General features: G+C 42.9%; 1 protein-coding gene across 4 annotated transcripts in view; it reads left to right on the top strand.

Annotated features, from left to right (window-relative positions):
* Window positions 1-1,473: 1,473 nt before the first annotated feature.
* The window catches only part of nek3 (NIMA related kinase 3), a 37,364-nt gene continuing 22,540 nt past the window's right edge, over window positions 1,474-16,297 (top strand). For 2 of the 4 annotated variants that reach the window (XM_059964003.1, XM_059964001.1), the window contains exons 1-7: window positions 1,768-1,786; window positions 4,868-4,998; window positions 7,447-7,540; window positions 11,786-11,883; window positions 13,132-13,215; window positions 13,474-13,541; window positions 14,917-15,003. In XM_059964003.1, coding sequence (XP_059819986.1) covers window positions 1,780-1,786; window positions 4,868-4,998; window positions 7,447-7,540; window positions 11,786-11,883; window positions 13,132-13,215; window positions 13,474-13,541; window positions 14,917-15,003 — 569 coding nt within the window. In that variant the 5' untranslated portion in view covers window positions 1,768-1,779. Of the gene's footprint in view, window positions 1,787-1,813; window positions 2,384-4,867; window positions 4,999-7,446; window positions 7,541-11,785; window positions 11,884-13,131; window positions 13,216-13,473; window positions 13,542-14,916; window positions 15,004-16,297 lie in introns of those variants that run through there. The other 2 variants (XM_059964005.1, XM_059964004.1) reach the window with 2 other exon arrangements.

The raw sequence follows: 16,297 nt of genomic DNA, 5'->3' as shown, positions 1-16,297 counted from the left end.
GATCTCCACATGCTCCATGGAATTCGTAATAACTTTAATATGTATATTTATTTCTTTCCCCTAATAACCAATTGTTTCATCTTCAGAGCATCTATATATTTAATCCTGTCGTTTGTAAATAAGGGCTCCAAATTTTCAGAAATTTTCTACATCAATTATATATTACACCACAAAAAATAAAAAAATTAAATCCAAATTTATCGGATCAGTGTTTCCGATGTAACCAGGAAACTGGTACTTTTTTCCATTCGACATGGTCTTGCTCTAAAATTCAACCTTTTTGGACAAATTTAAGACTTTTACTGGAACAAATTACAGGAAAACAACTTCCTCATAATCCAATATTATTTTTACTAGGTGATATTGAAGGGATAAAACCGAAACTCAAACTAAATAAGTATCAGAAAGAATTTATAAAAATTGCACTGGCAGTAGCCAAAAAAGCTATTGCAGTTACTTGGAAATCGGATACACATTTAAGTATAGATTCTTGGAAGAAAGAAATCTATGGTTGTATTCCATTAGAAAAAATTACTTATAATTTAAGAGATAAATATGAAACATTTCTGAAAATTTAGGTTTAGTTTCTTGATTAGTTAGGGCGTCAAAGGGTATGGGGAGAAGGCAGGGGAGTGGTGTTGACTCAGCCCATGATTGAATGGTGGAGCAGACTCGATGGGCCGAATGGTTTACTTCTGCTCCTATATCTTATGGTCTCATCCACAGGACCCTTGGATCAGAATCTCAACAATTTGGTATTGGCCGTTTCGGCTCTGTGTTCTTTCTTCTGTTCATCACCCCCCCTTTTTTTTTTAACAATTTAAGACCAGAGTTGAATGGGTCGAACTCGCCAATTCATGGCAAAGATGATCAAAAGCATATTCATGGAGTCAAACGGTACAGACTTGTTTCCTTTACCTATCAATATTATCAAATGAGGACAGCAGATGGTGTTCCAGTGACACAGATGCAATCCTGACCTCAGGTGCTGATGATGTAAGAAAGTTAATGGTACTCCCCGTGTCTGCGCCCATTTCCCCAAGAGTTCTAGTTTCTTCCCGCAGCGCAAAGACATTCCGTGCGGTGATTTAATTGGCCGATGTGAATTGTCCGCGACATGGGAAAGAATTCGTGATCGCGGATCGTTGTGATTGATAAGCTGAAGACAGATCAACTTTCCGGGGAATTAAGTGGTGGAATGGGACCGAGCGAGCAACAGATGTTTATCTCCTTAACCGAGCTGAAGGGACTACATAGTAAACGCAACAATTACTGAGAAGAAAATGAACATTACAATGTAATTCATGCTCGCATCATCCAGAAAGGGAAGGAAAACTGGGCAGAGTAAGGTGGAGCTTTAGAAATTTGAATTTAAATAATGGAGAAAAAGTGGGCCCTCCACTTGCAATGAATGACTTTAGGTGGTAGGGGATCTGAGCGGCAAAGGAAACTCAGACTTGAATGAACTTCACTAACTTTCTAAGTTTGTGCACGTCACTTCCAGCAACTTCATCCCACTTCAAAGTGAAACGGGTAGTGAGATGCTGCTTTTACGAAATTGAAAGCTCAGTTGCGCAGACTGATCGGAAGCTTTTGCCGGTTTTAGGTTAACACTTCATCTCTTCGTCGCCTGAAACAAATAACCAGGAAAAACCGTTACGCGATCCAAACAGACAGAACACAATTTCCGGGTACCCCAGCCACGTGACGACGGGACCGCCCGCTCTGACCTCAAATGCCGCTTATTTCCGGCTCTTCAAATTGGTCTACGGGTGGAGTATGAGCGGTTTGAATGTTTTATTTGTATTTGATTGGATAGTTTACAGTATTTAGCGGGCAGCGAGGGAGCGTGGGATCTGAGGACGGTTTAAGTGAAGCCTCTTTGTTTCATTGTATGAGATCGTGGGCAGCGCCAGGACCTGCTGCTAGAAATTAACGCCTTGGGGCGTATATACCCACCCCGGACAGACTGGAAAGGTGGAGATGGCAAACGCCAGCTGCCCTGTTATCAGCCTAGTTCTGATTCCAAGAGTTCTATTTAGAAAAGTTTATGGAATTTTTTAATTGTTGTTTTCCACCTTCTCTTATATTAGAAAGTTGACATCCTCTCCTTAACAACAAATATCCTCTCGTAGACTTTCCATTGCTGACTGAGTGGATCACACCACCTGTTGGGCTTAACGCTGATCGGCACTACCAAATTATATCACCGTTTTGGTACTAAAAGGATTTGTGAGCCCTCACCCTGACACCTTTAGCATTATGTGTCTTTGCTGCCGCTTGGACGTGGGTTTCTTCACGGTGAAGTCTGAAATAGTTTATCTGGACGCTAACGCCTCGGCCTTAATACCAGCTCCCCTTTATGTCTAGTTCAGGCATTCAGGTAAACAATTAGTCCTGGGTGAGGGAGCAGCGGCCTATTAGGGTGTGTCTATTTTACGTTACAGCTGTTCTAATATTGTCTGCAGTTATTGTCCTTTAACACCAAGCTGTCTCACAATTTACCTATTGACCTGCAGAGATTTCGGGGTTACGCAGGTATCAAATCGACCTTATTGAGGGGGAAACCTCTTCTTTCTTCTCCCCCCCCCCACTCCCCGGAAAGAGGCGGGGCATTAACAAATGAGGTGCCGGGAAGAGTATGGAGGAAGCTTCCTGCTTGAATGAACTTTGTCACTGGGAGCCGAAAAGTGCATTTTTAATTCTGTCCTCAGCTTTGTATTCGGGTTGCAATTTAAGTGTGTACCGAATATTTGTGATCACTGGATATGATTTTAGGAGTTTGGCTGGTAATGTTGAAAACGTGGCAGCCAGTTTATGTACTGGAAGGTAGACGTTGCAGGAATCCGTCCAAAAAATGTGCTGCGGGCAATGTTTGCGAGGGAGGAATGCTGTCGTAGGGAACTTCTTTTCACGGCGATTCAGCATCGTGCATTGGCCAGAGAAGTCGGAATGGGCTTTGGCTATCTGTTAATGCAAAAGCGTCATCACCTCTCCCTTTGTTTTGCAATGAAATTTCAAGCCTCTCTCATTCAACATGCTGAGCACACTTCAGCCCGTTGCTCAGTGATGCACCATCAATAACTCTCACTGAGACGTAAGGCGAGATATCGGCTTTTATTGACTGGAAGAAGGAACCAGGAATGAGTGTCTATCATAAAATGTCCTGGAGACTGAGGCCGAGCATCAGGCCTCAGATCGCCTTTATACAGGGGCCTGTGGGAGGAGCCACAGGAGCAGTCAGTAGGGGGCGTGTCCAGACAGGTATACACATAGTTCACCACACACAGTTAAATTCAGCTCATAATTTTTATGTAACATTGAAGTTCTATTGGACTTTAAACCTGTAAGGAAAAGAAAAACGTGACTTACTGTAAATGCCCAATTACCGTTATAATATTCACTGAAAATAAAAATCCACCGTTCCCGCAGAAATTTGAGACTTCTGAATTCTTCCAGGGGTTCCTGTGAGAGAGATGATGAATTCCCTTGCATGCTGGTAAATGAGAAATTTTCATAGATGCCCATTCTGTTCCACGGTATTTCACGCACTGGTTCACCACTTTCAATGCTGCAGAAGTGACAGTACAGTTAAAAATAAAGCAAGTATCTATATGTACTGGAGGAGGTCAAAGTTGTTCCCCTTATGTCACAGAACAGCCAGTTTACGCTGGTACAGCTCCTCTGAACTTACACTCATGTAGGAACTTTAATAAAGTGACTACTTGATTTGGTACCTCAATAAGATATAGGAGCAGAATTAGACTATTTGGCCCATTGACTCTGCTCTGCCATTTCATCATGGCTGATCCAATTTACCTTCCAGCCCTAATCTCCTGCCTTCTCCCCATATCCCTTCGTACCTTGACCAATCAAGAGTCTTATCAACCACTACCTTAAATATTTGTAAAGGCTTGGCCTCCACAGCTGCCTGTGTCAATGAATTCCGCAGACTAACCACAAGAAATTCCTCCTCATTTCCATTCTAAAAGACTGCCCCTCAATTTAGGGGTTGTGTCCTCTGGTCTTAGACTCCCACCATAGGAAACATCCTCTCCACATCCACTCTATCAAGATTTTTCATCATTCAATAGATTTCAATGAGGTCACCCCTCATTCCTCTGAATTCTAGTGAATACAGGCCTAGAGCCATTAAACATTATTCATGTGACAAGCCTTTCAATTCTGGAATCATTTTTGTGAACCTCCTTTAAACACATTCTTTCTAAGATAAGGGGTCCGAAACTGCTGTCAATGCAAGCACGCGGAACGCTACCTTATGCACTGTAGCCCATCTACTTCAAGTTTCTATGTGTTGTACATTCAGAGATGCTCTTCGGCACACCAGTGTTATAACGCATGGTTATTTGAGTTACTGTTGCCAATCTGGACGTTCTCCTCTGACCTCTTATACAAAGGCATTTTCGCCTACAGAGCTGCTGCTCACTGGATTTTTTTCACACCATTCTCTCTCAGCTCTAGAGATTATTGTGCCTAAAAATCCCAGGAGATCAGCAGTGTCGGAGATGCTCAAACCACCCCATCTGGCACCAACAATCATTGCACGGTCAAAGTCACTTAGATCACATTTCTTCCCCATTCTGATGTTTGATCTGAACAACAACTAAACCTCTTGACCACGTCTGCTGCTTTTATGCATTGAGTTGCTGTCACGAGTTTGGCTGATTAGATATGTACACTAATGAGCAGGTGTACCTAATATAGTGGCCACTGAGTGTAGTTAGATCTACGAGGAATGGGTAATTTTCGTACATTTAAAGATTGACTTAATAGAATGACCTATGAAGATTTTGCTATCATGCAAATTGGTTACCCAGTTAAAATAAAAATGCAATTTTTTTTCCAGACAGATGTTTTATGATGGACAGCTACAAGGTACTGAAAGTTATTGGGGAAGGTTCATTTGGCAGAGCACTTTTGGTCCAAGCTCGTAATGAAAATCGTCAATATGTGATGAAAGAAATTCATCTTTCAAAGGTAAAGGTGATGTGAGCTTATACTTAACTCGTTGTTGAAGATATTCCCTCCTTGTGTCCCTTCCCTTTCATCCAAGGAACAATATTGCAAATCAACACTGGATTAAGAGCTAAGTAAAGCGGACGATAAAATGCAGCCATATTGATGTGGCATCGGACATGTAGGAGACCAAAGTAATCTCCAGTGCTGTGCCATCAGCCCTTGTTGACAGCATTTCCTATTATTGACAGACTGCCCTGGGAAACAAATGAAATGAATTAAATTAGAGAGGGGTGGACCCATCAGTTGATGCTAGGTGTCTATGGTATAAGAAAGGTTGGGAACCCCGACCTAAAGCCTGAAAATGACAAAGTATGTAAAGGGTTAACACGGTCAGTTAAACAACAGCAGCCTGTTTTTCTGTAAGAAACCGCTGATGATCAACAAATGTGCTAAGCCATGCTGAGCCATATTTCTTCTTGGAGTTCGACAGTGTTTCAGGGTCCTTGTCTCTCTGTACTGTCATGCACAAAGATAAGGCCGGCTCCAGTTTGGTACACGTGGGGGTATCTGAACAACTATATCGATTCTGTAAGAGGACCTGACAGTCAGTTGGTAGACCGAGCAGAAACAGTCACAGACTGTTCCAGTTTGAGCGACTAACTGAATTGCCCCGGGGGGGCTTTGAATAAAGTAAAATACTTATACGGTCTCTGAGTGAGTTTATCTGGATTCGACTTTCACAGAATTCTGAAATAAAACCTGAAAATTCATCAACAGATCAGGCAGCTTCTGTGGAAGGAGAAACAATTAATATACCAATACCTCACCTTGGCTCTTTGACTTTAAACGTGCAAACATCATGGCATAGCAAGTGCAACTGTCTGAGTTAGAGAATAATATGTTGACTGGTTACATGGAGTTGATGCAAACGCAGTAAGTGAAAACCACTGGAGATACTGGAAATCTCAACAAAACAGACAATGTTAGAAAAGCTCAGCAGGTATCAGTGGATAGAGAAACAAAATTAACATTTCAGGGCAAAGACCATTTGTTAGAACACTCAAAGTTCAAAGTAAATTTCTTATCAAAGTATGTATACTTCACTGTATACTATTTTGAGGCATTTGCGAGAAAGTAAAGAAGCACAATAGAATTTTTGAAAACTATAAATAACAAAGACTGACACACAACCGATGTGCAAAAGAAGAATAGTCTTTTTAAGATGGCTTCTGGTTAAGATGGAAGCGAAAATCTGCAGCTGCTGGAAATCCAAGCAACACACACAAAATGCTGGAGGACCTCTGTTTAATCATTTCCATAGAAGTTGCCTGGCCTGCTGAGATCCTCCAGCATATAGTGTGAGTTATCTGGTTAAAATGGAGCTACTTTCTGGTGGTCAAAAAACTGAAAACTCTGACTAAAAGTATGTTTCCTGGAATAAGTTGTGTTAAATTATTGCCACAAGCAGTGAAAGGGCGAGCGGTGGTGAGGTGTGTTTGGGGGATGAGGAGAGCTGGTGTGTTGCAGATGGAGTACCGATGCCTGTACAACTGGTCCGGGAACGAGGTTTGGATTGCTCTGGGCACTGAACTGATTTGAAGAGCTTGAGTGTGGCTTTGGGTTAGGCGACGAAATCTGGGCCCAGAGTGAGTCATTGGGCGGTGTGGTCTAGGCCTAGAGCCTTTGACAGTAGCAGTGCCTGAGTCCTTGTGTGAGGTACAATATACTGTTTTAGAGATTTAAACACAAGCCCAGGTCAGAGGCAAGAGCCAATTTTGCTCTCTCTCTGTGATCTTCACTCCTCTCTCCGGGGCACCAGAGCTTTTCGCTGTTCTGTTATTTGGTCAATTTAAACACTGGACCAGATTGACTGAAAAGACAGTGTGTTGGTCGAGCCAAGAGCCGAATTTGCTCATTCTCCATGGTACTGAGGCTGTGAGGACTGCCCCGGCTGCTGTGCTCTATGCCACTAATATGATGAGCTGATAAATGAGGCTTTGGGCCTACTCTGGGCTGTTCAAGGGTTCAGATCTGAGGACTCACTTTTGGTTCGGAATGCTGTTGTTGGCTTCAATTGTTTGCATGATTTATATTTTTTTCTTTGTCTCGCACATTGAGGGTTGGTCTTTTATTTTTAATTTTTATTCCTTTTTTTCTTCAATTGAGTTTTTTCAGGTTTCTTACTTTGTGGCTATCTGTGAGCAAGCAAATCTCAAGGCTGTATAATTTGTACATTCTTTGATAATAAGTTGAACTTGAAACTTGAAGTTGTGCAAATAATAAAAAAAAGTAAAAGTGTTTCCAGCATTTTCTGTTTTTGTTCCAGTGATCCTAATAGTAGGGTAGGGTACAATTGATTTAGTTGCATCTATTATTCCAAACAAGTAAGAAACATTATTAATATACTTTACGTAATATCTTTCCCAAGCCAAATGTGGCTACTTTCTTTTTACTGTATTTGTTTAGAATCCTACAGGACTACAGCAATCAAGGAGAGAAGCCATACTCCTTGCCAAAATGAAGCATCCCAACATAGTTGCATTTGTGGACTCATTTGAAGGTGAGTGATTTGCAAAAGCATTCTTCCTAAGGTTTTATTTTGGTAAATGTCCTCATTTTCCTACTGAATGCCACTGAAAGGACTGGATTTAATAGTTGTTTCAGCACAGAAACAGGCTTTTTCTCATGACAGGTCCTTGCTATTTGTGCACCATGTGGGTCTTATATTATTATTCATTATATCCCCACCATGGAGCACACGTGCAGGAGTGTTGTCACAGGAAAGCAGCATGCATCATCAGGGACCTCCACCACCCAATTCCATGCTCCCCCCCCCTCACTGCTACCATCAGGAAGAAGGTACAGGAGCTTCAGGACTCGCACCACCAGGTTCAGGAACAGTTATTACCCCTCAACCATTGGACTCTTGATCCAGAGAAGATTACTTCACTCAGCCCAACACTGAAATATTCCCACAATTTATGGACAACATACACAAAATGCTGGAGGAACTCAGCAGGCCGGCCAGCATCTATGAGTAAAAAGCACAAGTGACGTTTCGGGCTGAGACCCATCAGCAAGAATGGAGGAAAAAAAGCTGAGGAGTAGATTTGAAAAGTTCGGGGCAGAGGAGAGAGAGAGATGCCAGGTGATAGGTAGAACTTGGTGGGAGTACCACCAACTACCACCCAAGCAAGGCTGCGGGCCCGGATGGTGTCAGCCCCAGAGTTCTCAAAGCCTGTGCCCGCCAGCTATGTGGAGTACTTCACCATGTCTTCAACCTGAGCCTGAGTCTCTAGTGGGTTCCTGTGCTGTGAAAGATGTCCTGCCTCGTTCCTGTACTGAAGAGGCCGTGCCCCAGTGGCTCCAATGACTACAGACCAGTGGCATTGACCTCCCACATTATGAAGACCCTGGAGAGACTTGTTCTAGTGCAGCTCCGGCCTATGGTTAAGCCACACTTAGACCCCCTCCAGTTCGGCTATCAGCCCTGACTAGGAGTTGAGGAAGCCATCGTCTACCTGCTGAACCATGTCTACACCCACCTGGACAAGCCGGCGAGCACTGTGAGGGTCATGTTTTTTGACTTCTCCAGAGTGTTCAACACCATCCGCCCTGCTCTGCTGGGTGAGAACCTGACAGTGATGCAGGTGGATGCTTCCCTGGTGTCATGGATTATTGATTACCTGACTGGCAGACCACAGTACGTGCGCTTGCAACCCTGTGTGACAGTGTGGTTAGCAGCACTGGGGCTCCACAGGGGACTGGCCTGTCTCCCTTTCTCTTCACCATCTACACCTCGGACTTCAACTACTGCACAGAGTCTTGCCATCTTCAGAAGTTTTCTGATGACTCTGCCATAGTTGTATGCATCAGCAAGGGAGATGAGGCTGAGTACAGGACTACGGTGGGAATCTTTGTCACATGGTGTGAGCAGAATCATCTGCAGCTTTATGTGAAAAAGACTAAGGAGCTGATGGTGGACCTGAGGAGGGCTAAGGCACCGGTGACCCCTGTTTCCATCCAAGGGGTCAGTGTGGACATGGTGCAGAATTACAAATACCTGGAGATACGAATTGACGATAAACTGGACTGGTCAAAGAACACTGAGGCTGTCTACAAGAAGGGTCAGAGCCGTCTCTATTTCCTGAGGAGACTGAGGTCCTTTAACATCTGCCAGACAATGCTGAGGATGTTCTACGAGTCTGTGGTGGCCAGTGCTATCATGTTTGCTGTTGTGTGCTGGGGCAGCAGGCTGAAGGTAGCAGACACCAACAGAATCAACAAACTCATTCGTAAGGCCAGTGATGTTGTGGGGGTGGAACTGGACTTTCTGACGGTGTCTGAAAAGAGGATGCTGTCCAAGTTGCATGCCATCTTGGACAATGTTTTCCATCCACTCCATAATGTACTGGTTAGGCACAGGAGTACATTCAGCCAGAGACTCATTCCACCGAGATGTAACAGTGGAGGCCATGGATGGACGTATCAGAATGGGAATGGAAAGTGGAATTAAAAGGGTGGCCACTGGAGATCCCACTTGTTCTGGCAGACAGAGCATAAATGCTCAGTGAAGCAGTCTCCCAGTCTACGTCGGGTCTCATTGATATACAGGAGGCCACACCGGTGGCACAGAACACAGTATCTGACCCCAGCAGACTCACAGGTGGTGTCGCCTCATCTGTTTGGGGCCCTGAATGGTAGTGAGGGGTGAATGGTAGTGAGGGGTGAATGGTAGTGAGGGGTGAATGGTAGTGAGGGGTGAATGGTGGTGAGGGGTGAATGGTGGTGAGGGGTGAATGGTAGTGAGGGGTGAATGGTAGTGAGGGGTGAATGGTGGTGAGGGGTGAATGGTGGTGAGGGGTGAATGGTAGTGAGGGGTGAATGGTAGTGAGGGGTGAATGGTGGTGAGGGGTGAATGGTAGTGAGGGGTGAATGGTAGTGAGGGGTGAATGGTAGTGAGGGGTGAATGGTAGTGAGGGGCAGTTGAAGCACTTGTTATACTTGCAAGGATAAGTGCTGGGAGGGAGGAATGGACAAGGAAGTTGCGTATGGAGCGATCCCTGTGGAAAGCAGAAAGTTGTGGGGGGGTTGGGGAAGATGTGTTTGCTGGTGGGATCCAGTGGAGGTGGTGGGAGTTTCGGAGAATTATGTGCTGGATGCAAAGGCTGGTAGGGTGGTAGGTGAGGGCAAGAGGAAACCTATCCCTGGTAGCTTGACGGGAGGACGGGGTAAGAGCAGATGTGCATGAAATGGAAGAGATGCGGTTGAGGGCAGCATTGATGCTGGAGGAAGGGAAGCCTCTTTCTTTGAAAAAGGGGGGGTACATCTCCTTCGTTCTAGAATGAAAAGCTTCATCCTGAGAGCAGATGCGGCGGAGACGGAGGAATTGAGAGAAGGGGATGGCGTTTTTCAAAGTAGCAGTGTAGGATGAGGGGCCAGATAGCTGTGAGAGACCCACAACCTATGGACTCACTTTCAAGGACTTTTCATATCATGTTCTTGATATTTATTGCTTATTTATTTATTCCTATTCTTTCTTTTTGTATTTGCACAGTTTGTTGTCTTTTGCGCACTGGTTGAATGCCCAAGTTGGTGCGGTCTTTCATTGAATCTATTATTGTTATTACTCTATTACGGATTTTTTGATTATGCCTGCAAGACAATGAATCTCAGGATTGTATATGGTGATATATATGCACACTTTGATAATAAATTTACCTTGAAATTTGTATCAGGATTCCATCAAGTGGGTTTATGCTAACCAGTTCAGCTACCTTTGGGTTAGGAAGTGTCTCCTGAGTTCCCTATTTGATTTATTAACACCTATTTTATATGTAGTTATGAGACTTCAATCTTGGAAACAGCTTCTCCAAGTTTAATCAGGGGATCACTTTACTGTTTTCTCAAAGCAAAAAGCATTCGTTTCCTGGGATGACGTGATGATGTATTAGGTTTAGTGCTACTAATTGGCAATGGAATGTCTGGACCAGTGTATTTTATAATTTTTGTAGAAAAAACTAATTTCTATAATAAGACTGTAAAAGTTCACTTCAACAGGGACAGTACCTCAGTCAAAATAAATTAATTGTCAAAATATGTATATGCCACGATACGTTTTCGTGGCCGCTTTATATGGCACCTGCTGTAGCTAACAAAGTTGCCACTGAGTGTATGTTCATGGCCTGTTGCTGCTGTAGCCCATCCACTTCAAATGTTGAAGTGTTGTGGGTTCAGAGATGCTCTTCACACCTCTGTTGGAACACGTGGTTACTTGAGCTATTGTTGCCTTCCTGTTAGCTTGAGCCAATCTGGCCATATTCTCTTCTCACCTTTTCTGTTAACAAGGCATTTACACCCACAGAACTGCTGCTCACCGATGTGTTTTGGTTTTTTTTTGCACCTTTCTCCAAGAATGCCTTGTGTGAAAACCCCAGGAGTTCAGCAGTTTCTGAGAAACTCAAATCACCCCGTCTGGCACCAACAATCATTCCACAGTCAAAGTTACATTTCTTTCCCACTCAGGTGTTCTGGAGAACATCTAACCCTCTTGACCATGTCTGCATGCTGTTATGCATTGAGTGTGGCTGATTGGATATTTGCATTAATGAGTCTAATAAAGTGGCCACTGAGTGTATACTACCCTGAGATTGATGTTCTTGCCGGCATTCACGGTAAATCTAAGAATCAATGAAGAACCATACAGAAAGAGTGACAAACAGCCAATTGGCGTCACAGACCCTTTCAAGTTTAGTTTGTCCTATACATCACATTAAACATTACAAGGATGATTTTTCTTTTACAGTTGAAGGGCATCTCTATATAGTCATGGAATATTGTGATGGTGGCGATCTCACACAGAAACTTCTGCAGCAAAAAGGAAAACTATTCCCAGAAGAAATGGTATACATGATCTGTTACAATTGAAGTGGACTCTGATATCAGGAGAGCAGAGTTAGCCAGAATAAATTATATTCAATTTCACTGCCCCTAAAGGGATCAGGGGGTATGGAGAGACGGCAGGTACAGGGTTCTGAGTTGGATGATCAGCCATGATCATACTGAATTGCGGTGGAGGCTCGAAGGGCCGAATGGCCTACTCATGCACCTATTTTCTATGTTTCTATGTTTCAGAAATGTCTGGGAATAAAACTGCAAAAATCAGAGGTTGGAGGTGAGATAACAAATATCTCATCCTCATTGAAATGACCATGTCTTGCTGAGATCTTTTGCACTTTTGAGGTTCCAGACTGCCTGTGAGTAATTCTCTAAGCTGCTCAGTGCAGTGTGAAAAGGATCCCAAAGCCTCCACCTCTTGTTGATCGCACTTCTAACTTCCCTGAGGCCATTGACTGTTGAAAAAATTGACCCTTCACATTGGATGAGGCTTTCCAGTTAACCCTTTAGATTTCTATCGATTGGCTTGGAAATTGCCCTCAACTCTGTAATGATAGCAGCCTGGATTTTCCATATCAGTGCTGTCAGACACAGGCTTTAGGGGATTCTTAGCATCCGCCAGCGGACTGATGGACTTTCCCCACAAGTGAAATTTGTTACACCAGACCTTTCTCATCAGTGTGGCTCCCGTTTGTACCAAGTCAAAATGCTCTGATTCATTGATATTGGGAGAATCGCAGGCAACAAACTGGGGTGTAAAAAGTGCATTTGTCGTAGACGTGATTAAGCAGAAATATCAAAACTTATTTTTTTAAAATTAATAATTTTAATTAGCAAACCATTTTGAACCAATTACAGGAATAGTTTACACAAACTAGGGTTGGGTTGTATTCCAGGGAATTTAAGAATGCTGCGAAGTGGGAACTGATAACAAAAATACTTATGGATACTCTGTATTGGGAATCCTGGACATGAAAGAATACTTTAGAAATTAAAACCTGACTACCAAGGCCAGTTGGAATCTGACCTGAGCCACAGATTTTTAATCTTTTTGATACCCAGCCTAAACATGACTTGGGTCCCTCTGGTCTTGGGTCAGATGACCAGTCGCTAACTATGATCTCATTAAACGATAGAAGAGGCTTGATCGGCACTAGGGTTTCTGTGTTACGACAAGGTAATTTTACTGGAATATACAGTTATTTCTCATGATGTTTTTGCCCAGATACACTGAATTTGCTAATGTTCCTACAGGTACTGAATCTGTTTGTACAAATCTGTCTTGGAATGAAGCACATTCACGACAAACGAGTTCTACACAGAGATATTAAAGCCAAGGCAAGTGTGCCTTTTCAAAGCTTAAAAATAAATTGAACAGAGAATGTGGATTTTGTTAAAAATCATATAATTCTGCCAGATCAATGGTTTTTTTAGTCTATTTTCAAAATGTGCAAGTAGAAATGCGTGGCAGTGTTAATTGGCAGGTTTATTGAATTCAGTACTTAAAAAGCAGTATTACCTTCAATGAATTATGGAATATAATATTTTAGAATATAATAATCAAATAATTTACCTTTGCTTGATTTCAAAATTCAGAATATTTTCCTCACTAAAATTGGAGTGGTTAAGCTGGGAGACTTTGGATCTGCTCACCTTCTGAACAGGTAAATTCCAAGTGACGTCAGGGACTCGAGTTGATGCTTTTGATCATAGATCTTTTGACAAACCTTGAGCTGTAATAAGAACCATGCTGTATGAGTCAGCTTGCATAGGTGGGCGGTCTGGCAGCGTTAGTCTATTATTGTGCTAGTTGTACGATCAGGGTTCAGTTCCCACCATTGTCTGTAAGGTGTTCACGTTTTCTCCGTGACTGCATAGGTTTCCTTTGGCTTCCCTAGTTTCTTTCCACATTCTGAAGATGTACAGTTGGGGCTACGGAGTTGTGGGCATGCTGTGATGGCTTAACCCTAACCCTAACCAAAACCGAAACCAGGCAAGATTCAACAAAGGCAAGGATTGGACCTGGTTAATGAAGGCGTGGGCCAGATCAAAGTGGCAGGGTCGCGTGAAACTGAATCTCAAGTGACGAGGTCAAAAAGCACAAGAGGGCTGATTCGCCCACTGCCCGCATAATCTCAACCTAACCTTACAATGACACGCTCTTCATTCTCCTGGCCCACAAAAGGCCAATAAGAAAGCACAGATATTCAAACCCAAATTGGTGAAAATTGGCACAGAACCTTGATAAACCCCCACAAACCGGATATCCTATGTCAAGAGGGGCAAGATTCAACAAAGGCAAGTGTTGGACCTGGTTAATGAAGGCGTGGGCCAGATCAAAGTGGAAGGGTCATGTGAAACTGAATCTCAATTGACGAGATCAAAAAGCACAAGAGGGCTGGTTCGCCCACTGCCCGCATAATCTCAACCTAACCCTAACCCTAATGATGTACAGTTGGGGCTAAGGAGTTGTGGGCATGTTGTGATGGCTTTGCAAGCACAATGACACCTGTGGGCTGCTCGTCATAATCCTCACTGATCTGAACTGATGCAGACGAGGCAGAGCAAAAAATATATAATAGGATCAATGAAAAACTACACACAACAAAGACAGAAAAGAGCAAAAGAAGACAAAGTGTGCAACTACAAAAATATATAATAAATAAGTACATCAATGATATTGAGAACATGACTTGTAGAGTCTTTGAAAGAGAGTCTATAGGTTGTGGAGTCAGTTCGTGTGACAAATAAAACTAATCTTCAAATCTTCAGAATAAAAGAGTCATAAGATGTTACAGCAGTAAAAGGGATCATCTGTTTGCTTGAAGCAGCTGCTCAACACACACAAAATGCTGGAGGAACTCAGCAGGCCAGGCAACATCTATAGAAAAAAGTGCAGTCAACGTTTTGGGCCGAGACCCTCTGACTCCCCTTCAGCTGCTCAGACTTGTACCAAATAGCTTTGAATGTTATATACTGGGCAATTCTTCTGAATTCAAAAATTGTTTTCTTACCGTAATATTTCTTTCCTGTCTACAGCCCCATGGCTTTTGCTCATACCTACGTTGGAACACCGTACTATGTATCTCCAGAAATCTGGGAGAATAAGCCATACAATAATAAAAGGTTTGTACTTGCATGCACTTGAGATGAAGGGCAGGAGCTGATCCTGTTACGGGCGATATACTTTTCTAGGATGGATTTTATTTTTAAAGCCTCAGTTGATAAGCAGCACACAAAAGAGACAAATACTTCAAATAGCTCGTATCTTACTCTCATTTCTCTATGACATGGAAGGAGGTCATTCCACCCATGCCTTCAAGCAAAGCCTAATTTCAGCTCAACAGGGGGTCTCCATTTATGCTGAGATGTCAGTTTCCAAATCCGTTGTTACGCAGTCACCATTAATCTGGAAAAGTAAACAGGTCTTTCAAACTTAGAGCAAACAGAAGGCTATTCAGCCAATTGTGACGATCCTTTGTTGTGCAAGGCAATAACTAAGTTTCCATTTTGTGAAAGGAACGGTGACTGTATTTGTTGAATTATTTAGGGCAGAAATAACACAAATCATCCTCTGTGGCATCATAGGTATATCCGGATTCTTGATAGAGTAAGTAACAGGTGACCTTTACCAGAACATAAATGTTTGGATGGTGGGTAAGAGCAAAATTGGCCGTGACCATAGGCCAAAGGATATAGGTGCAGAATCAGACCAGTCGGTCCATCAAGTTGAGACTTGGGTTACACCTGTTGAGTTGGGGGTGGGGGAAGAAAAGTGCTTAATGGCATTGCCATTAGCTTTCATTCTGGATGAGTTGGTTGATAAATATTGATACCTCCGACTCCCAGCTACAGCATTTTCATTAGAACTAGAATCAGAATCAGGTTTAGTATCGCAGGCATATATCACGAAATCGTGGACTTTGTGACAGCAGTACATTGCAATACATAATAAATGTAAAAAAGAACACTGTATTGCAGTAATTATATAATGCATATCAAATAGTTAAATAAGTAGTGCAGGAACAGAAATAATAAAGGGAGTGAGGTAGTGTTGATGGGTTCAATGTCCATTTAGAACTTGTACAGCAGGGGGAAGAAGCTGTTCCTGAATTGCTAAGTGTTTGGCTTCAGGCTTCTGTACCCCTCTTCCTGATGGGTAACAATGAAAAGAGGGCTTGTCCTGGGTGATGGGGTCCTTAATGATGGACGCTGTGTTTGAGGCATTGCTCCTTGAAGATGTCTTGGATACTACGGAGGCTAGTACCCATGACTAATTTTACAACTTACAGCAGCTCACTTTGATCCTCTGCATTTACCCCTCCCCCTCAAACCAGACGGTGATGCAGCCAGTCAGAATGCTCTTCAGGTACCTCCACAGGCATTTTCAAAATCTTAGGGGCTATACCTAATCTCCTTA

The sequence above is a fragment of the Hypanus sabinus genome, chromosome 3 (assembly GCF_030144855.1).
Source record: "Hypanus sabinus isolate sHypSab1 chromosome 3, sHypSab1.hap1, whole genome shotgun sequence".
NCBI lineage: Eukaryota > Metazoa > Chordata > Chondrichthyes > Myliobatiformes > Dasyatidae > Hypanus > Hypanus sabinus.
Note: the sequence above shows the minus strand (reverse complement) of the source record. Positions and strands in the feature narration are given on the sequence as shown.